This window comes from Myodes glareolus, chromosome 22 (assembly GCF_982192425.1).
Source record: "Myodes glareolus chromosome 22, mMyoGla1.1, whole genome shotgun sequence".
NCBI classification, from domain to species: Eukaryota; Metazoa; Chordata; class Mammalia; order Rodentia; family Cricetidae; genus Myodes; species Myodes glareolus.
The window spans coordinates 25220468-25238942 of record NC_142047.1 but is presented as its reverse complement, the minus strand read 5'-3'; the positions used below and the strand labels follow the sequence as shown (position 1 = coordinate 25238942).

General features: G+C 40.4%; 1 protein-coding gene across 8 annotated transcripts in view; it reads left to right on the top strand.

Annotated features, from left to right (window-relative positions):
- Cnot1 (CCR4-NOT transcription complex subunit 1) overlaps positions 1-18475 on the top strand; it is an 80119-nt gene that overhangs the window by 4938 nt on the left and 56706 nt on the right. For all 8 annotated transcript variants that reach the window (XM_048431558.3, XM_048431594.3, XM_048431575.3 and 5 more), the window contains exon 2: positions 9481-9744. In XM_048431558.3, the coding sequence (XP_048287515.1) occupies positions 9643-9744 (102 nt within the window). In that variant the 5' untranslated portion in view covers positions 9481-9642. The remainder of the gene's footprint in view (positions 1-9480; positions 9745-18475) is intronic.

Here is an 18475-nt window from a genome sequence, read left to right as displayed (position 1 = left end):
TGTGGCTTAATTTTGTTATACTTGTTAAAATGCAGTTCCTAAAGTTTGCATTACCGAAATAATAGACTGTAGTGAAAAGTTGTTTGTGATGGTATATGTCTGTAATCCAGTTACCAGGGAGGCTGAGACAGTCATATATCTTGAGTTGTAGTCCTACCTGAAGGACTATCTCAAACACAGGTGTGAAACTTTTTTTTTTGGGGGGGTGATCACCTATTACGTGAAATGCTGAGGGGTAGCACTGCATACGTTGTGTGAGTGTGAATGAATGCAGGCTTGGCATTAGTGTTGTTGTCAGAGGAAAACCTCAAGTGTTGGGCCTCATTTTCCACCTTGTTTGACAGTCTTTGTTGGTTTCCACTGCATATGCCAGGCTAGGTGGCCCAGGAACTTTCGGGATTCTTTTATCTCCACCAAGATTATGACTGGTGCCACAGTTCCTGGTTTTTAATGAAGGGTCTGGAGATTCAAACTCAAGTCATCATGTGTAGGTGGGGAACACTTTTTAACAATTGAACTATCTCATACCCAGCCTACTATGTGCATTTTCTTTGTTGAGACAGAACTTCATTGTGTAGCTTTGGCTAACTTGAAATTTGTGATGTGAACCAAGCTGACCTAAATTGCAATGACTTTTCTACCTCTGCCTTCCAAGTGGTTTTGCCTGCATGTATGTATGTGTATGACTAGAAGAAGGATTAGATCCCATGGAGCTGGAGTAGGTGATCTAGGTGTGGGTGGTGTTGGGAACCCAGCGGGAGACCTGTTAGAGCAGTAGTGCTCTTAACCTTAACCACGGTGCCATCTCCAGCAAGTCTCAGCTTTCCTTCTGCCCCCTTCCTTTTCCTTGTTTGAGTAGTCTTGTGATTTTTTTTTCCTCTCCTGGCCTGGGACTGGAGAACTGGAACCTTACTGCCTTAGGGTGCCTGGGCATATGGGTGCAGGTCTGCACTATCATGTCCCATCGCACCCCCATTTGGGGGTGGGGAGTGTTTAGATACTCATCATATATCTCTGCCTGGCTTGAAACTTATGTAGACCAGGTAGATATCCACGTGCCTTTGCCTTTTGAGTGCTGTGATTAAAAGCATATTTCACTGTGCCTAGTTCACTTCTAAGGTATTTGTTAAGAACTCTTGAGGGTGGGAGGAGTTCCAAAGGAAGAATGCCCTTGGATCATTGTTTTTGAGAGAGAGAGAGAGAGAGAGATAGTTAGTTTTGGGGAGTTAATCTTAGTCCTAAAAATTTACAGGATTATTGCTGCTGCCCTGGCTTTCTCCTGGAACTTTGCAGACCAGGCTGGCCTTGAGTTCAGAGAAATCCACCTACCTTTGCCATCCTTTTGAAATTAAAGGTGTATGCCGCCACACCTAGCTGTTTATAATTGCTTCTTAATGCCGGCAGCCTTGAACAGATTGAAATGCATTATCTTACTCAGGGGTCAGAATTTGCCCATAGTGATGACACCACCTATCTACATGTTCTTAAACAAAAAGCGATGTGGTATTTATATCTATGTGTGGGCGTTTTGCCTGTATGTATATTTGTGCACCGCGTGGGTCTGGTACCTTTGGAGACATCAGACGTCACAACTAGAGTTAATCAGTTGAGAGCTGCCATGTGGGTGCTGGGAATAAAACTCAAGGTCCTCTGGAAGAGCAGCCAGTGTACTTACCCACTGAGCTCCCTCCAGCCTCCTGTCTGCATATTCTTGAAGCATAGAGACAGGTGCACAGACATGTTCTTGTGGCACTTCTTGAATTGTAGTTTCAGATGTAGTTCTGGTGGATAACAGGGGTTCTCTGCATCCTCGTATTGATTGTCACACCCAACAGGCTGGGCCCTCAGTTCCAGTGAAAGGACATTTTAGAGCTTAGACCAGTATTTTTGTTGTACTGAGGGAGCCAATTTCTCCCAGCAAGGCCCTTTGTTTTGAAAGTACACGAGCTGCTTTTGGTAAGCACACTTGTTCAGAATGTTTGCTATCTTCCCAACAGCCTGGGAAAAGTGTGGCATCCTGAGTCTGGGAGGGAGGGAGAGACAGAGAATGTCTGTCTACCTATGTGTGTGTGCACTTGAAGGTAATGTAGGTCAGGGAAGAACAGTGGGTGTCAGTCCTTTCTTTCACTTTGAGACAGGGTCTCTTTGTTCATTGTTACGCTATGCCAGCCTAGCTGGTCTTGGGGCTGCAGGGGATTTTCCTGGCCTTCTGCCTCCCATTTTGCTGTAGGACCAGTGGGATTACAGGCACCTACTACCATGTCCAGCTTTACGTGGGTTCTAAGACTTTAAACTTAGGTACTAATGCTTACCCAGCAAGCTTACCCACAGTCATTTTTCCAGCCCTGTTTTTTTTTTAAAATATAATTTATTTGCTGTTTTATTTTGTGTGCATTGGTTTTTTTTTTTCCTGTGTGTTCATCTCTGTGAGGGTGTCAGATGTTTGAGTTACAAACAGTTGTTAGCTGTCATGTGGGTGCTGGGAATTGAACCTGGGTTCTCTGGAAGAGCATTCGGTGCTCTCAACTGCTGAGCCATCTTTCCAGCCCCACCCCCCCTTTTAAGAGATGTGTGTCTGTGTGTGTCTGTGTGTGTCTGCTGGCCTGCAGAGGCCAGAGGTGTAGGATTCCTAGAGCTGGACTTGAAGGTGGTTTTGAGGCACTTGGCATGTGAACTGAACTTTGATCCCTTTTGAGAGAAGCAAGTACATTCGACCACTGAGCTGTCTTCTCAGCCCTTCTAAAGGCATTTCTGACATTGGGCATTTCTAAGCTCAAGAATAGAATTTTTAAACATTCAAAACAATTTTTAATTTATTTAGAGGGGGCTCTGCCTGCCTCAGTGTCCTTGTGGAGATCAGAGATAGCACGTGGGAATTGGGTCTCTTTACCATGTGGGTCTCAGGGATCAAATTTAGGTCTTCATGCTTGGTGGCAAGTACTTACTGAGCCATGTTACAGGCTCAAGAACATGATTAAAGATTTTGTGTGTGTGTGTGTGTGTGTGTGTGTGTGTGTGTGTCGCCTTGGAGGTCAGAGAACCGCCTAAGAGAGTCTATTCTCTCATTGCACATGGATTGAACTCTGGTAGTCAGGCTACGTGGAAAGTGCTTTTGCCTGCTGATGCATCTTATCTGACTAGACTATTAATTTTTTGGAACTGAATATGATATATGGCTTTAATCCCAGCTACTTGAGACAATGAGCTGTGCGTGGATTATACGTTGTAAATGAGCCTGGGATACGTGAGTTCAGGAGCAGTGCTGGATCTACTATCTTTAAAGGCCAACGTTTTTGTGGTGTATGTGGTTTATGCTTTTTCAGTTTGTAATTTTGCTTTTTAGCTGATATAGGAAAGGTACAGATAAAGTGCATGAACCCATTGTTAGGCTCAAGATATGTCTGTGAGTATACCGTTTTTCTTTTCTTAATAGTAATGCATCTTCCAGTGACTTTAAGTCACATGTGTAGTGTTCTGTTTGCCTATATGTCTGCAGCACCCAGACCTCATTACAGATGGTTGTGAGCCACCATGTGGTTGCTGGGAATTGAACTCAGGACCTTCGACAGGGCAGGCATTTCTTAACTGCTGAGCCATCTCGCCAGCCCCCTACCCTGTTTTTCAAGACAGGATTTCCTGTATATCTTGTAGCTGGTCTACAAAAACTAGGTCTTGTAGACCAGGCTGGCTTCGAACTCAGAGAGATCTGTTTGCTTCTACCTTCCAAGTGCGCCACCACCGCCGGCTCTCATCTTCTATTGGGTGGTGTTCTCCAGTGAAAATGTCAGTGTTCTTTCCTAAGCCTTTTCCTTCTACAGGATACAAAGTGGGTGCTTATGAGAAAACGACATTAAGTGGTTATTTGCCTTTTTGAGGAAGTTCTGTGGACTGCAGATGATCTTTACACCAATGAAAATTTCTGTTATTAATTTTTTGGGGGGGTCAGGTGTGTGTGTGTTGCTGGGAACCAAACCTAGGGCCTTGTGTGGGCTAGACAAACACTCTACCACTGAGCTATATCTCCAACCCACTATAAATAGCCTTATCTTTAATATTTAATTAGATATATTTACAAATATGATATAAATAAACTTAAATATATTTGTAAATTTATAAATATATTTAAATGTGTTACATTTAAATAAATATTTAAATGTATTACTTTAAAATAAATTTGTGGTATATTGCTGTGACATGTTAGTGCCCTTTCTTTTTGACGGTATGTTTATTTTGAGACAGTCTGCCTGTATTGCCTGTGTACCCTCTAACTTAATGCTTAGCCTCTAGAACAATGGTTCTCAACCTTCCTAATACAGTTCCTCATGTGGTGACCCCTAGCCATAAAATTATTTCATTGCTACTTCATAACTAATTTTGCCACTGTTATGAATTGTGATGTAAATATTTTCCAAAGGGGTTGTGACCCACAAGTTGAGAACCCCTGCTCTAGAGTATTGGTCTTACAGAAGTTTGTGGTCATGACAGGTTGTCGGTGCCCTTTCATTTTGCCTTGTGGAGCATTGTCAAATTGAAAGGTGAAGGAGAAAGAGTATAATGTGACTGGGATGGGTTTAATGTTAGTGTCAGAATATTTCCATTCTTAACTTGGTTTCCTATGGGTAGGTATTTCCACCGTAGCCATTCTAGTGGTACACTCAACAACTTCCGTGGGGTTTGGAAGGATTCATACATGTGTTTTAAGGAAGAGGTGAGACCTGTTTAAAAAGTAGTTGTTTTCTGACTGTTCTTTTTTTAAAAATGGATTTTTATCATTTTTATTGTGTTGTATGACTACATTGTTTTTCTTTTTTAAGATGTATTTTGTATTGTATGAATGTTCTGCTTGCGTGTATGTATCTGTACCACATATGTGCCTGGTACCTTCAAGTCAGAAGATGTGGGGCCCTCGGGAACTGGAGTTTATGGAGTAAGGTGTTTGGGGCACTGGCTTCTGTGCTGGTGCCTATAGTGGTCAGACGTGTCAGATTCCCCCCTAGGGCTGAAATTACAGAGAGCTGTGAACTGTCTGATGGGAGTGCTGGGAATTGAAGTTTGTTTATTTTTTAAATATCTGTGTGTGTTTGTGGGAATCGGAGGATAGCCTTCAGGAGTTGTTTTTCTTCTACTCTCTGTTCCAGGGAGTGAACTCAGGTTGCCAGCAGCAGGTGTTTTACCTGCTGAGCCACCCAAGGCTTGGTTTTTCAAATGAAATTGTTAAAACATTTCTGTCATCTGTGTAATTGTATTAGATGCTGGGTATAAAAACAGAATGATCCTGTTCTACCAATTACATGAAGTTACTATACTAGAAAATTATTTGGCAGTCTTGATTTTTGTTGTTATTTGCTAGGGTCTTGTTTGTAGACTAGACTGGCTTTGGAATTTTAATCCAGCCTCGACCCCCTGAGAGATGGGTCATAGGCCTGTGCCATCATTATACTGGGCTAGAAATTTAGTAACCTTGAGATAATTTAGGCAAAGTAGTGGTATACATCTGAGGTCCTAGCGCTTGAGGCTCAGTGGTAGGCGCACGAGAGAATTCAAGGACAGACAGGGCTACTACATTGGGAGATTCTGTCTCAAAAATAACACACACATGGAATAACCGCAGGGACAAGGCTTACATACAGGTTCAAACCAAACAAAATCTCATCAGGGAGAATGGGAAGTGCACACACAGTCCCACCCCTAAACAAGAAGCTGTTTGCTACTTGGAAAGGGGAAATAGGTTTTCTACAGTGGAATGTCACTATATCAACCACATTCTTGGGGATATACTGTTGGCCAACACAAAATCCACTCCATGTTTTCTTATGTACCTCTTTTGTACTACTAATTTTTTTGTAAGTTTTTTTTTTTTGAGAGGTTGAGTACTGAGTAGGGAGTGGGGAGGAGTTTGAAGGAGCTGGGAGGATAAAGAATATGATCAAAATATTTTTTTCAAGAAAAGTCAGCTGAAGGCAAATGGATGGATCTAGAAAATATATTGAGTGAGGTAATCCTGACCCAGAAAGACAAATATAATATGTACTCACTCATAAATGGCTTTTAGACATAAAGCAAAGAAAAACTAGCCTACAATTCACAATCCCAGAGAACCTAGAAAATAAAGAGGACCCTAAGAGAGACACACACACGGATCTCATCTACATGAGAAGTAGAAATAGACAAGATCTCCTGGGTAAATTGAGAATGTGGGGATCATGGGAGGAGGGAGGAAGGGAGGGGAACAGAGAAAAAAAAATATATATAGTTCAATTTAAAAAAAAAGAAAAATCAGCTCAGAAGGGAAAAAGATTATAGTGGAATGAAAATAGGGAGCTCTATGCACTTAAATTAAAATTTTTTTACAGTAGTGATGGAAAGATGGTTCAGTGATTAAGATTCCTAAGTGCCTGGCTTCAATTCCCAGCACTCACATGGCAATTCAGTAGCACCCTGTAACTCCAGTTCCGGGGGTTCTGACGCTTTCTTTTAGCTTCCAGGGGCATTGCTCACATGTGGTACCCAGGCATACAAGTAGGCAAAACATTCAAGTATAAAATAAAGATAAATTTAAAAAATTACAAGACCCAAAAAAAAGCCTCTGATTTTTGGGTTTGAGGTATGTGCCATCACACTTGGCACAGGGTAACATTTAAAGTTTTTCATGTTCTATTTTTTCAAGTTTTTAGGGCTTAGAAGATGAGTTAGTGGGCAGGATGCTCCTGTATAAGCATGGTGACCTGAGTGTGGATTCCCAAGTTAGACATTTGATCTACACCCCATAGTTGAGAGGTGGAAACAGACAGACCTGAGAGGCTTGCTGACCAGCAAATTTTACAGAACTCAAATTCCAGGTTCTGTGAGAGACTCCCAAGCTCCCCCCACCCCGCCCCAAGACAGAGCAAGACATCTTGACTTCACCCCTGACTTCCACACACACCCACACAAAACTTTTCTCTCTGTTTATATTGATAATAGACTACAGAGAAGAGTAGATAGGATCTGAGAGATTAGTTAGAAATCTATTATAGTAATTCTGGTGAGAGATAAAATGGTCTTTAGATGATCAGATTTAAGTATGGTAGGAGGAGCACATGGTGTAGGGAGTGGAGGGAGTTTAAGATATTGGGATGAATAAAAGAAAATAGTATCTGTTGAGATTGGGAAGACTTTGCACGCATGTAATTAAAAGTGAGTGGGAAGACCAGTTTTGTTTTTGTTTTTGCTTTTTTTTTTTTTAAAAAAAACATACTGTGTGTTGGCTATCAGGAAAAGTAATAAAAATGTGGACACCATAAGAGAGGCTTGAGCTGGAGGTAGAATTTAGAGAGTTGATGCTGCAGATGGTTTTTAAAATCATAAACTGAAGTAGATTACTAAGAAAAGAATATAGAGAAGAAAAGCTGAGGTCTCTTATGTTAGACCAAAAGCTAGTAAGGAGCTCAAAGGAAAATTATGTGGGATCATCAGAAAAAGAAGTAAACCATCATCTTGGAGGGAGAGGGTGGCTAGTTTTGTTTTAGGTGACATAGATCACATTTCTTGGTTCACGCAAGGATGTGGGAGATGAGGGATAAGTGAGAGTTGTGGTTGGTAGTGTTTTATGGAGCTAGGGATAGACTCCAGGGCCACATACCTGCTGACAAGTGTTCTATCAGTGATAAATACCTAAACACACAACCCATATGTTTGTAATTCTTGTCAAATAATACTATTCATGTAAAATATGCTTTGAATATTATTTTGGCTCATGATATTTTGCAGAAATAATTTAAAAACTGATTCGAAAAATTATGTGGTGTTGGAGAGATGGTTCAGTGCTTAAGAGCACTGGCTGCTCTTCCACAAGACCTGGGTTCAATTTCAAACACTCACATGGTGTCTCAAACTGTCTGTAGACCAGGCATAGAGCTCACAGAGATATTCGTATTTTATATCTGCTCCTAATTTTTTAAAAGATTTGTGTGTTTTTGTTTGTGGAGAGAGAGAGAGAGAGCGCGCGAGCGAGCACTAACTCTTACACATGCCAGCCCCTGCAGAAGCTAAAAGGGGGCCAGCAACAGAATCCTGAAGTTGTAGTTATAGACACTAAGCTGAATATTTTCTATTCTTAAAATTTATTTCTGCTGTTGGTTGGTGGTGGTGCACGCCTTTATAATCCCATTACAGGTGGATCTCTGTGAGTTCAAAGTCAGCCTGGTCTACAGGGGGAGTTCCAGGACAGGCATCAAAGCTACAAAGAAACCCTGTCTTAAAGACCCCTCCCAAAAGAAAATTATTTCTATTGATAAAATCTATTTATATATTTTTTAAAAATTTTGGGGGAATAAAAATAATCTTGCGTTTAGTCTCCAATTACCAAATGAGGTTACTTTGAACAGCCCATAATTCCAGTTTAAGAGTTCCAGTGGCCTTTTCTGGCTTCCACAGTCATGTGTGTAAATAAATCTTGTAATAAGCAAAATTACCTTAATTTATGCTTTAAATGAGCAAAGTTTTTAATTTGTAATTGAGAAAAGGGTGTGCTTTGGTTTTTGTTTCTGTTAGCTGACTAGAATGGTTGGGAATAGACTAATGAACAACATGCCATTTTAGCTTTACTACAGTTTGGGGTTTTCTTTTCTAAACAATTATTTTTATTTATTTATTTTTTTGGAGGCAGAGATTCACTCACTATGCAGTGTAGCCCTTGCTGGCCTGCAACTCAATATGTAGACCAGGCTGGCCTTGAAAACAGAGATCCTTCTGCCTCCTGAGGGTCTAAATTATTATTTTTTTAAGAAATTTATTATATATACAGTGTTCTGTCTGCATGTGTGCCCTTCCAGGCCAAAAGATGGCACCTGATCTCATTACAAGTTGTTGTGAGCTACCATGTGGTTGCTGGAAATTGAACTCAGGACCTCTGAAAGAGCAGTCAGTGCTCTTAACCACTGAGTCATCTTTCCAGTCTAAATTATTCTTATGATCACTTTCAGCTTTGGTTTCTGGAGTTCTTACTTGATTTTCAGTTAACCATTTAAATACCTACAGTATACACCCCGAAGTACAACTTTTAACATTAAACTATCTGATTCTGAAGCAGTAGTGTGGAAAAAGAGTGAATAAATGAAGCCTTAGGAACCAGGGATACTGTGGAGAGGGGAGCTGAAAGTGGAGGTGAGTTTACTTAGACCCTAATTTACACCTGAACTTAGCTAAAAGGCTCAGTGAGGCCTAGTGTCAAACCCAAGTGTGCTCCTGTTGGTTCTGACGTTAATTGAAATTGATAAAGTGGATATTTCAGAAATTGCAGGTCGTGTTATTAAATTTAAACTCTTGGAAGAGTTTTTAAATTTAAAAGTTTGGCATTTAAAAAAAATCTACAGTGGTAGAGGAGACATAATTATTTTTTTAAAAGTGTCTTTAATAGCATTTTAAATAATGACAGAAATGAAAGTTGAAAGTTATTAGCCTTCCCTCCCAACTGAATTCTGGAATTTTATTTTTAAACAGGTGCCATGTTTCAGAACAGAGTAAAGAAGAACTGAAGACATTTTACAGATAACAGAGATAGCCTAATTACAAAGAAAGCATTAACCTGCCTCTGAGGTGACTAAAGGGGAATAATGGTGATTTTGCGCCGGGCTCGGCCGCCTGCTTCCGCCCCAACCAGCAATGAATCTTGACTCGCTCTCGCTGGCCTTGTCTCAAATCAGCTACCTGGTGGACAATTTAACCAAGAAAAACTACCGAGCCAGCCAGCAGGAAATACAGCATGTAAGTATTCTATTCAGTGTGTAAATACCATTGAAGCAAAAACAAGTAGCCATTTGATTGGCAATTTATGTGACGATGTGTGAGAGATTACTTTGCTCCTTCATGTTGTTTTGCCTTACTATAGTACGTAACAGACCTTATAGTCTATGAGTATTTTCTTTATTCTTTGTTTTTCTACTTGTAAATGAACATGAAGCCAGGGGTAGTGACATGCCGTTAGCCCAGCACTTGAGAAGCAGGCGGGGTGGATAGATCTCTGTGCTTGAGGCCAATCTGGTCTACCTACCAAGTTCTTGGCCTGCTATAGCTACATAAAGAGACCCTGTCTCAAAACAAACAATAGCATAAAAGAAACATGATCTGACTTGATTTGGTCTAATTCTATCTTCTTTTCCACTTCAGCATTAAGATGAATGGCTTAGCAGAGAAAAGTACTTATTGTGTATTAAATGAGGCTGGGCAATAGGATTCCTTAAGCCCACATAAAAGTTGAGAAAGTTTGGCAGCCTACTTGTAATCTCAGCACACTGGAAGGAGATACAGAATCCCAGAGCAATGAAGACTGGCCAGATTAGCCATCAGTGATGAACTCTGTGTTCAAACACAGGACCTCCCTCAGTCAGTGAAATGGAGCGTGATGAAGAAAGACAGCTGATGTCAGCCTTGGGCCTTCCTAGGCACCCTCATACTCATGTACCTATAATGGTACATGTTCCCACATGCTAACACATACATGCACACAGCACACATGAAAGGTTGAAATTGCTCTGGAAGTATAAGGTGCTCTGGTGGAGTGCTTGCTTAGCATGAGTGAGGTCGCAAGTTCAGTAACTGTTGTCTTTTAGCATTTAACCATCTTACTGGGTGTGAAATATTTTTGATCACAAGTAAAGATGCTAAAATTTGTGTTTCATGTATTGACTTTTACATCTTTGGAGAATTACCTGATAAATCATCATCATTCCCCCACCCTACTGGAGAGATGATGGCTTTGCAGTTAGGAGCACCTGCTGCTGCTCTTTCAGAGGACTGGAATTTGGTTTCCTGCTTCTGCCTTGGTGGCTTACAGCTTCCCATAACTCCAGTTCCAGACGATCCAGTGTTCTAGTGTTCACAGACACGGACATAAAAAAAGAAAACCAAATCTTTAAATCTATCTTTCTGTAGTGTATATTTTACATGTGTTAGTATGTCATTCAATCTATGAAAAGTAGCTGAGTGTGGTATAGTCCCATTTGGAGATTGAAGCAAATTGCTAAATATTGAAGCAAAAAGATTACTATGAGTTTGAAGCCAGCCTGGGCATCCTGTAACCTTGTTTCAAACCAAACCAAACTAAACCACATTTAATTCTCTCCTTTCTATAATAGAAATTGTAGTTGATTTTGATTCCTAGGTAGCTAACATACGTAAAATATGTAAAGTACGTAAAATACGTACCTGATTTTCTTAAACAAATCTAAGAAAGGATTTTCGCATCAGTATTTAATTTTGGTCTTTTATTTTGGGGTATGTGTGCACCAATTGTAGGTTTGCTTAATTCTTAAAAAATGTGTAATACATGAACTGATTGGTTAGCTTGCCTATTTATTTCTACCCACAAGCAGTGGGTATTAAATTGTTTTCTTTCTTAACTATCTTTTAAAAGACAATATATCTGCATATATAGGAGATGGAGGGGAATATGTTAGCCTTTTTAAATATGATACCCTTTCTTTTTTTCTCCCTTTCCTGTTTTGGGACAGGGTTTCACCATGTAACTCTGTCTGTCCTGAACTCCTTCACAAATCAGGCTGGCCTTGAACTGCCGCCTCTGTGTCTCTGCTGGCATATAAGGTGTGTGCCACCACATCGAGCAGTTTTTTTTTTTTGATTGCTTTGCCTATAGCATATATGTATGCGCTATGCTTACCTAGTGCCTTGGGAGGTCAGAAAAGAGCATTGCTCCTCCCACCCCTCAACTGGTGTTAAGGAACCATCCTTACCCACTGAGCCATCTTTTTTGGTTTGTTTTTCAAGGTACGGTTTCTCTGTGTAGTCCTGACTGTCCTGGAATCTACTCTGTAGGCTAGCCTTGAACTCATATCTGCCCCCTAAGTGCTGAGACTAAATGTGTGCACTGAACCATCTTGCCTCTTTTAAAAAAGTTTTGTTTGTTTCGAGACAGGGTTTTTCTGTGTAACAGCCCTGGTTGTCCTGGAACTCACTTTGTAGACCAGACTGGCTTCAAACGCACACAGATCTGTCTGTCTCTGCCTCCTGCGTGTTGGGATTAAAGGTGTTCACCACCACATCGGCATACTTCTTAATTTTTAAAAAAATTTATGTAGATGAGATTTTTCCTGCTTGTATTTCTGTACTGTGTGCATTTCTGGGGCATATGGAGGCTAAAAGAGGTCATAGAAAATCTTGGAACTTGAGTTACAGATGGATGTTAGCTCTTGTGGGTGCTGGGAATGGAACCTGGATCCTCTGCGAGAATATCCAGTGCTTTCAGTTGCTGAGTCATCTCTCCAAGCCCCGCTTGGTTTTTGTTTGGTTTGGTTTGGTTTTTCAAGACATGGATTCTCTAGCTTTGGAGCCTGTCCTGGAACTAGCTCTTGTAGACCAGGCTGGCCTCGAACTCAGAAGGATCCCCATGTCTGCCTCCTGAGTGCTGGGATTAAAGGCTTGCGCCGCCACCACCACCCGGCTGTTTTGTTTCTTGAGGCAGTCTCACTGTAGCCTCAAATTGGTTATGCATGTGCACCCATGGTGCCTACTCTACAAACTTGTATGGATCTCTTATTCACACCTTCTTAAACTGGGCCTGTGATGCAGGTTGAGGTTGTATTCTCTGGAAGCAGGTATGAGGATTTGGAAAGTAGTATAAAACTAATGTGTTAACTCTGCAGGTTAGGATGGGATGAGACTGGGAATCTACAGTTTTGCTGAGGAACTGTGGTTTGACCCCAATAAAACCTGAGTTAATGATAGGCATTGATGTCGCACACCTTTAATCCCAAAACTCAGGAGACAGAGGCAGGTGGATCTCTGTGTGTTTGTGGACAGCCTGTTCTACAGATTGAGTTCCAAGACAGCCAAGGCTACACAAAGAAAATCTTGACCTGAAAAACCAAATAAGTACATATACAGGCAGACAGATGAGTTCGAGGACAGCTAAGGATACACAAAGAAACTCTACTGAGAAACCAGATAAATTAATACATATCTAGGTTAACATTGTGTATTAACTTCAAAGTCATATATCAGAGGAGTACTACTGTGGGCTGGAAGGGCTAGACCATGTTTATATCCCTGCTGGATGAAGGCTGCCCTAGCATGGTATGTTCTTAGGCATTGAAATTCTACAACTCAGGCAAATCCTGGAGAAGCCAATTGTGGGCTACTAGAAATTGTTTGGAAGTAAGAACCTAGTGATACCAGCAATGCCCTACACCATCTGGTTGTACTATAATTTGCTTACTCATTTTTCCTAATACATTATTGAGGCCTGACATTTAGTTAGGTGGTCAAATCTATGATGAAGAAGGAATAAATTATTTATTGAGTTTTATGTGTACCATGTGCATGCAGAAACCCATTGAGGCCAGAAGAGGAAATCAAATCCCCTGGAACTGGAGTTACAAGTGTTTGTGAACTGTGATGTGGGTGCTAGGAACTGAACATAAGTCCTCTGTAAGAGCAGTATGTACTCTTAACCACTGATCCATTTCTTCAGCCCTGCATGAATAAATTATTTAATAATTTTGTGTGTGCTTGTTTTATGTTTTTAGATGTTTTTTCTGTGTAGGCCTTGAACTTGGATTACTGGCCTATGTCATCATGTCTAGGTCTAGTAATTAAACTTGAAGATAAAATATAGAAATTACTTCATTTGATGCTGGGAGGTGGTGGCGCACGCCTTTAATCCCAGCTCTCAGGCAAAGGCAGGTGGATCTATGTGAGTTCAAGACTAACCTGCTCTACAAAATGAGTTTCAGGACAGTTAGGACTGAGAAACCCTGTTCTGATTAACAAAAACAAATAAAAAGAATCTTTTGATAGCTGAAATTTCACAGTGTGTAAAGGTATTAAGCTCTATAAATTCTGCTGCTTCAGTAGTGCACTTGTACCCTTACATTTACTCTTTTAATACCTGGAGATTAGGAATTTAGACCTGGGATGGTAACAAAGTTCTCTTTCTTGATTGACACCTTGCTAATTTCCTTGGTGAAGAAGGTAAGTGAAGCTTCTTGCAAATCCTGAGAACTTAGTACCATTTTATGAAACTGATGCTCTCCCTACTCTACAAGGAGGTCAGGTATATTTTATTTTGTGTTTTACTGTGGATAAGTCTAATCAGACTTTATAACTTGGCTAGGATGTTTTCCTTATGTGATTTTACCTGCTGACAGATGGAAAGAAGAGATTTTATTGAATTTGTTAGATCTATGTACTAACTAATTAGTATTTCAACATCTTACAGATGAGAAAAGAGACTTGCCTCATAGGTGAGATTTCTGGGATATTATTGAAAGATTAACACTGTAATCATTGTTTTAAAAGTATTTTTTGGGGGCTTGGCATGGTGGTTCAGTAGTAGTTAAGAGCACTGTTGACACCTGTAAAGGACCTGGGTTAGTTTCCCACCACCCATAAGGTGCTTCACAACCATCTATAACTGCCATTTCCAGGACATCCCACACCCTCTATTAATATCTGAGGGCACCAGCATGCATGTGGTATACATATATCTATGGAGGGAAAGCACTTATAAAATAAGTCTAAAATATTGGGGGTGGGGTAGCAGTGTGATGGATCAGTAGGTAAAGGTACTTGCAAAAATGTGGTAACCCCTGGAATTGACTAAGGAGAGAACTGACTGCACAAAGTTGTCTTCTGATCTTCTTTCTGATCTTGACATGTGTCCTTTTGAATGCCCACCCCCAATCACGTGGGCACAGCACAATATTAATTTTTTTAATTACTTATTTATTTATTATGTATACAATATTCTGTCTGTGTGTATGCCTGCAGGCCAGAAGAGGGCACCAGACCCCATTACAGATGGTTGTGAGCCACCATGTGGTTGCTGGGAATTGAACTCAGAACCTTTGGAAGAGCAGGCAATGCTCTTAACCTCTGAGCCATCTCTCCAGCCCCTTAATAAATTTTTTTTAAAGAAAATTGTTGGGACTAAGGGATAACTCAGTGATAAGTACTTTTTAGCCAGCATGGTTTGAGGCCCTATGTTAGATTCCCTGTACCACAGCATAAGTAAAATTACTGGTTGTGATTATAAAGAAATTATTTAAGATAGAAACTTGAAATAAACTCATTTTTTCCTATTGAACCCCTCCCCGCATTCATTAGTTGGATTTAAATCTAGAGCCTGCAGCTTGCTAGGCACACAGAGCACACTGCCATTGAACTGTGTCCTCAATATGCTTTAATGTTTTCAGTTTGTTTTCCTTTGTTCTCCACCCTGGACTTTTCTCAGCCTCCCAGGTGCTAGAATTATAGGGATTTCCTATAGGGTTTTTCTTTTATACCCCCCTCCCCAAGCCATAGCCCAACTTTATTAATTCCCTTTGCAAATCATAATTTAGGATTAAACAGTAGGTGCCAGGGAATGTGAGGTTGAAGGTCATGGAGATTGGAGAAGACAAGGATTGGGAAAGAAGGAAAGTGATGGTAAAGATGGACAGACGACCCTGTACCAATATTGTGTTGTCCCATCCCCATGTCTTTCCGCCTCCACCTCAGGTGCCGGGGCAGAGAACAGATGAGGCTGCCTTCAGGATTTGTAATTGAAGACAGCTAGTTTGATGAGACCGGCCATCCCTGCCACACCCAGGGCCATGTCATCAAGAATGGCCATGTCTACTAATCCATCTTACTTCATGGCCTTGTCAGTGAGATATTTCCACTCCTCTGCCTCGTTCTGAGGTGGGCAAGCCTTGCAGGTGTCATACAGGGAAGCAAACTCGTTGAAGAGATAAGAAGACACAGTGCAGATTGACTTGTCATACTGGATCAGACTTCCAGAAGTCTAATAACAGGTGGTTTATTCCCCATGTATTTAAATCCAGTATAATTTGGAAAATGTCTTCTGGTGTAATACAATCCCCATTGCACAAAGAAGTGTAATTACACTGAAACTGGACTCGGTACACGTCATTTCCTTCAAAAAGATGGGTTTTAGAGATACACTACATGTACTAGCCTAAAAAGCCTAAAGGTCTGGCCTGGTCTCTGTCATACACACAGCATTAGAGGTCATTTGGATTATTAACCACCTCTGGACCTGGTTGTGGAAGCTTAGGGGAGCCTCTGGCTATCAGAATATTTTAGATAGATTGCTAGCTACCTCAGGTCTTGGTTGTAAGAGATTGTTGGCCTGGCCCAAGCAGATAACACTGATCACCAAGCTGTTAACATTGTCCAGTTCTCAGCTTTCTAGATGAAAGAACAGAGTTTTCATTTTCCCATTGGAAAGATAAGTATGGCCTCCATAGCCACCACCCCTGCAAGCCTCACACTGAAATTGCTTGGTTTGTCTTTTAAAAATGCTGATTTATGGTCATTTAAAAAATGATACTAGCATTATTCATCTATCCATCCATCTGTCCATTTATTTAGGTGTGGAGGATATTTTGTGACAGAATGGTTTTGAACTCAGCACTCTTCAACTTCAACTGAATCGAAGGATAAAGTGTAACACAATAAACCTACGCTTACCTATCCTCTAACTTTATTTCAAGACAATCTGTTTTCATACAGCCTGTTTGCCCTATTTCTTTAGAACAGATTTCATACATAATTTCATCTATTTGTGGTAATGTAAACTTAACCTCAGTACCAATATAGTATCTATTGTTATTTTGATACTGGGTTTCTCTCAGTAGCCCTGTGTGCCCTGCAACTTACTCTAGATCAGGCTGGCCTTGAATTCACTTGCCTCTGCTACCCGAGTGCTGGGATTTAAGACGTGTGCCACCACAGCCAGCTTGTTTTTAAATTTTATAATAAATTTTGTCTTCTATTTTTATTTGTTTATTTAGATCTTCTATTTTTAGACAAGGTCTCATATAATCTTGGTTGACCTGGAACTCATACTTTTCTGCTTTGACCTTTCAAGTACTGGAATATAAATATTGTCATGGAATAAATTTGTCTTCCTTCCTTTTTCCTTCTTTTCTCCCTTCTCTGTCTTTCCCCTTTCATCTTGGTAGGGATTAAACTCAGGTCATAGCTATTTTTTTTTTTTTTAAATTAGGATCTTACACTTTTCTTTTTTTGAGGGCTCAAGTGATCCTATTTAGCATCCTAAATAGCTGGGAATATCGAAATGCTACTGTACTTGTCTTTTGTGTTTCAGAAGTGCAAAAATAAGAAATTTTAATTACACTTACCAGGTGTAATGGCTCATGCCTTTTAATCACAGGAGGCAGCAGAGGCAGGCAGATCTTTGAGTTCCAGGCTATCCTGGTCTAGAGATCCAGGACAGCCAGAATTACATAATGAGACATTTGTCTCAAAAACATTTAAGTTACATTTATTTGTGACATTTTTACTCTATTGTTTTTGTGGAGGCTGGTTGTATGTGCCACAGAGTGATTATGGTGGTCAGAGGACAGCATATAGGAGTTGATTTTTCTCTTTGCATTAGGTTTGCAAATCTCATTTGCAATTAGAGATTGATCTTGGGCTATCACGCTTGGTAGCAAGCATCTTTCCTGTGGAGCCATCTTTTTTATTTTTAATAATTTTATTTATTTCATGTGCATTGGTGTCTTCCCTGAATGTGTGTCTGTGTGAGGGTATCAGATCCCCTGGAACTGGAGTACAGATGTGAGCCGTCATGTGGGTGCTGGGAATTGAACCCAGGTCCTCTGGAAGAGCAGCCAGTGTTCTTAACCTCTGAGCCATCTCTCCAGCCCCCTGTGGAGCCATCTTGCCAAGCTAAAATTGCATTGATATTTAATTATATAGTCATTTAACATTTATATTTCTCCTGTTTGCTTTATTTAGAAAGTTGGTAATGAAGATTTTGGGCTGGTGCTTAGTAGGATAGAATCTAGGAGTTTGTGCATGCCAGACAAGTGTGCTGCCACTGAGCCATATTCTCAGCTGCCTTGACCCTGGTTGTGCATGTAGGTTTTGAGGCAGGGTCTCACTGTGTAGCCTTGGCTGATGTGGAACTCATTGAAGATTTGCTCACCTTTGCTCCAAAGTACTTTTTGTTTGCTATCCAGTTCTTACCAGATATTTATTTTCTTGTAGTTTTGTAGTTATTGTTACTCATTCTGTGGCAATATGAAATGCTTATAGCAGGTGCTGGTGGGTTATGTGCTCATTGCACAACATACAAAGTCCTGAGTTAGGATTCTTAGCATCCATGTAAAGAGTTAGGTGTGGTGGCATAGGTACATGGTTTTATAACCCTGGCACTGAGGAGCTGGAGACTGGTACCTGCCTTTTCCAGCAATGCATTTTGTTAGTTTTTGAAGATAATCTAAGGCAGTTCAATATAATATTTAGTTCAGAAATCAACGAATAAATATAATTCCTAACCCAAAGTAGGTAGTTATGTATTTTATTGATCACTTACTTATTTTGAATCAGAGTTTCATTTTGTAGCCCATGATGCCCAGAACTTGAAGTTCTCCTGCTTCAGCTTCTCGGTGCTGGCATTACAAGTATGTACACCATACCCAGATGTTTGCAGTTCGTTTTTGAGTATTCT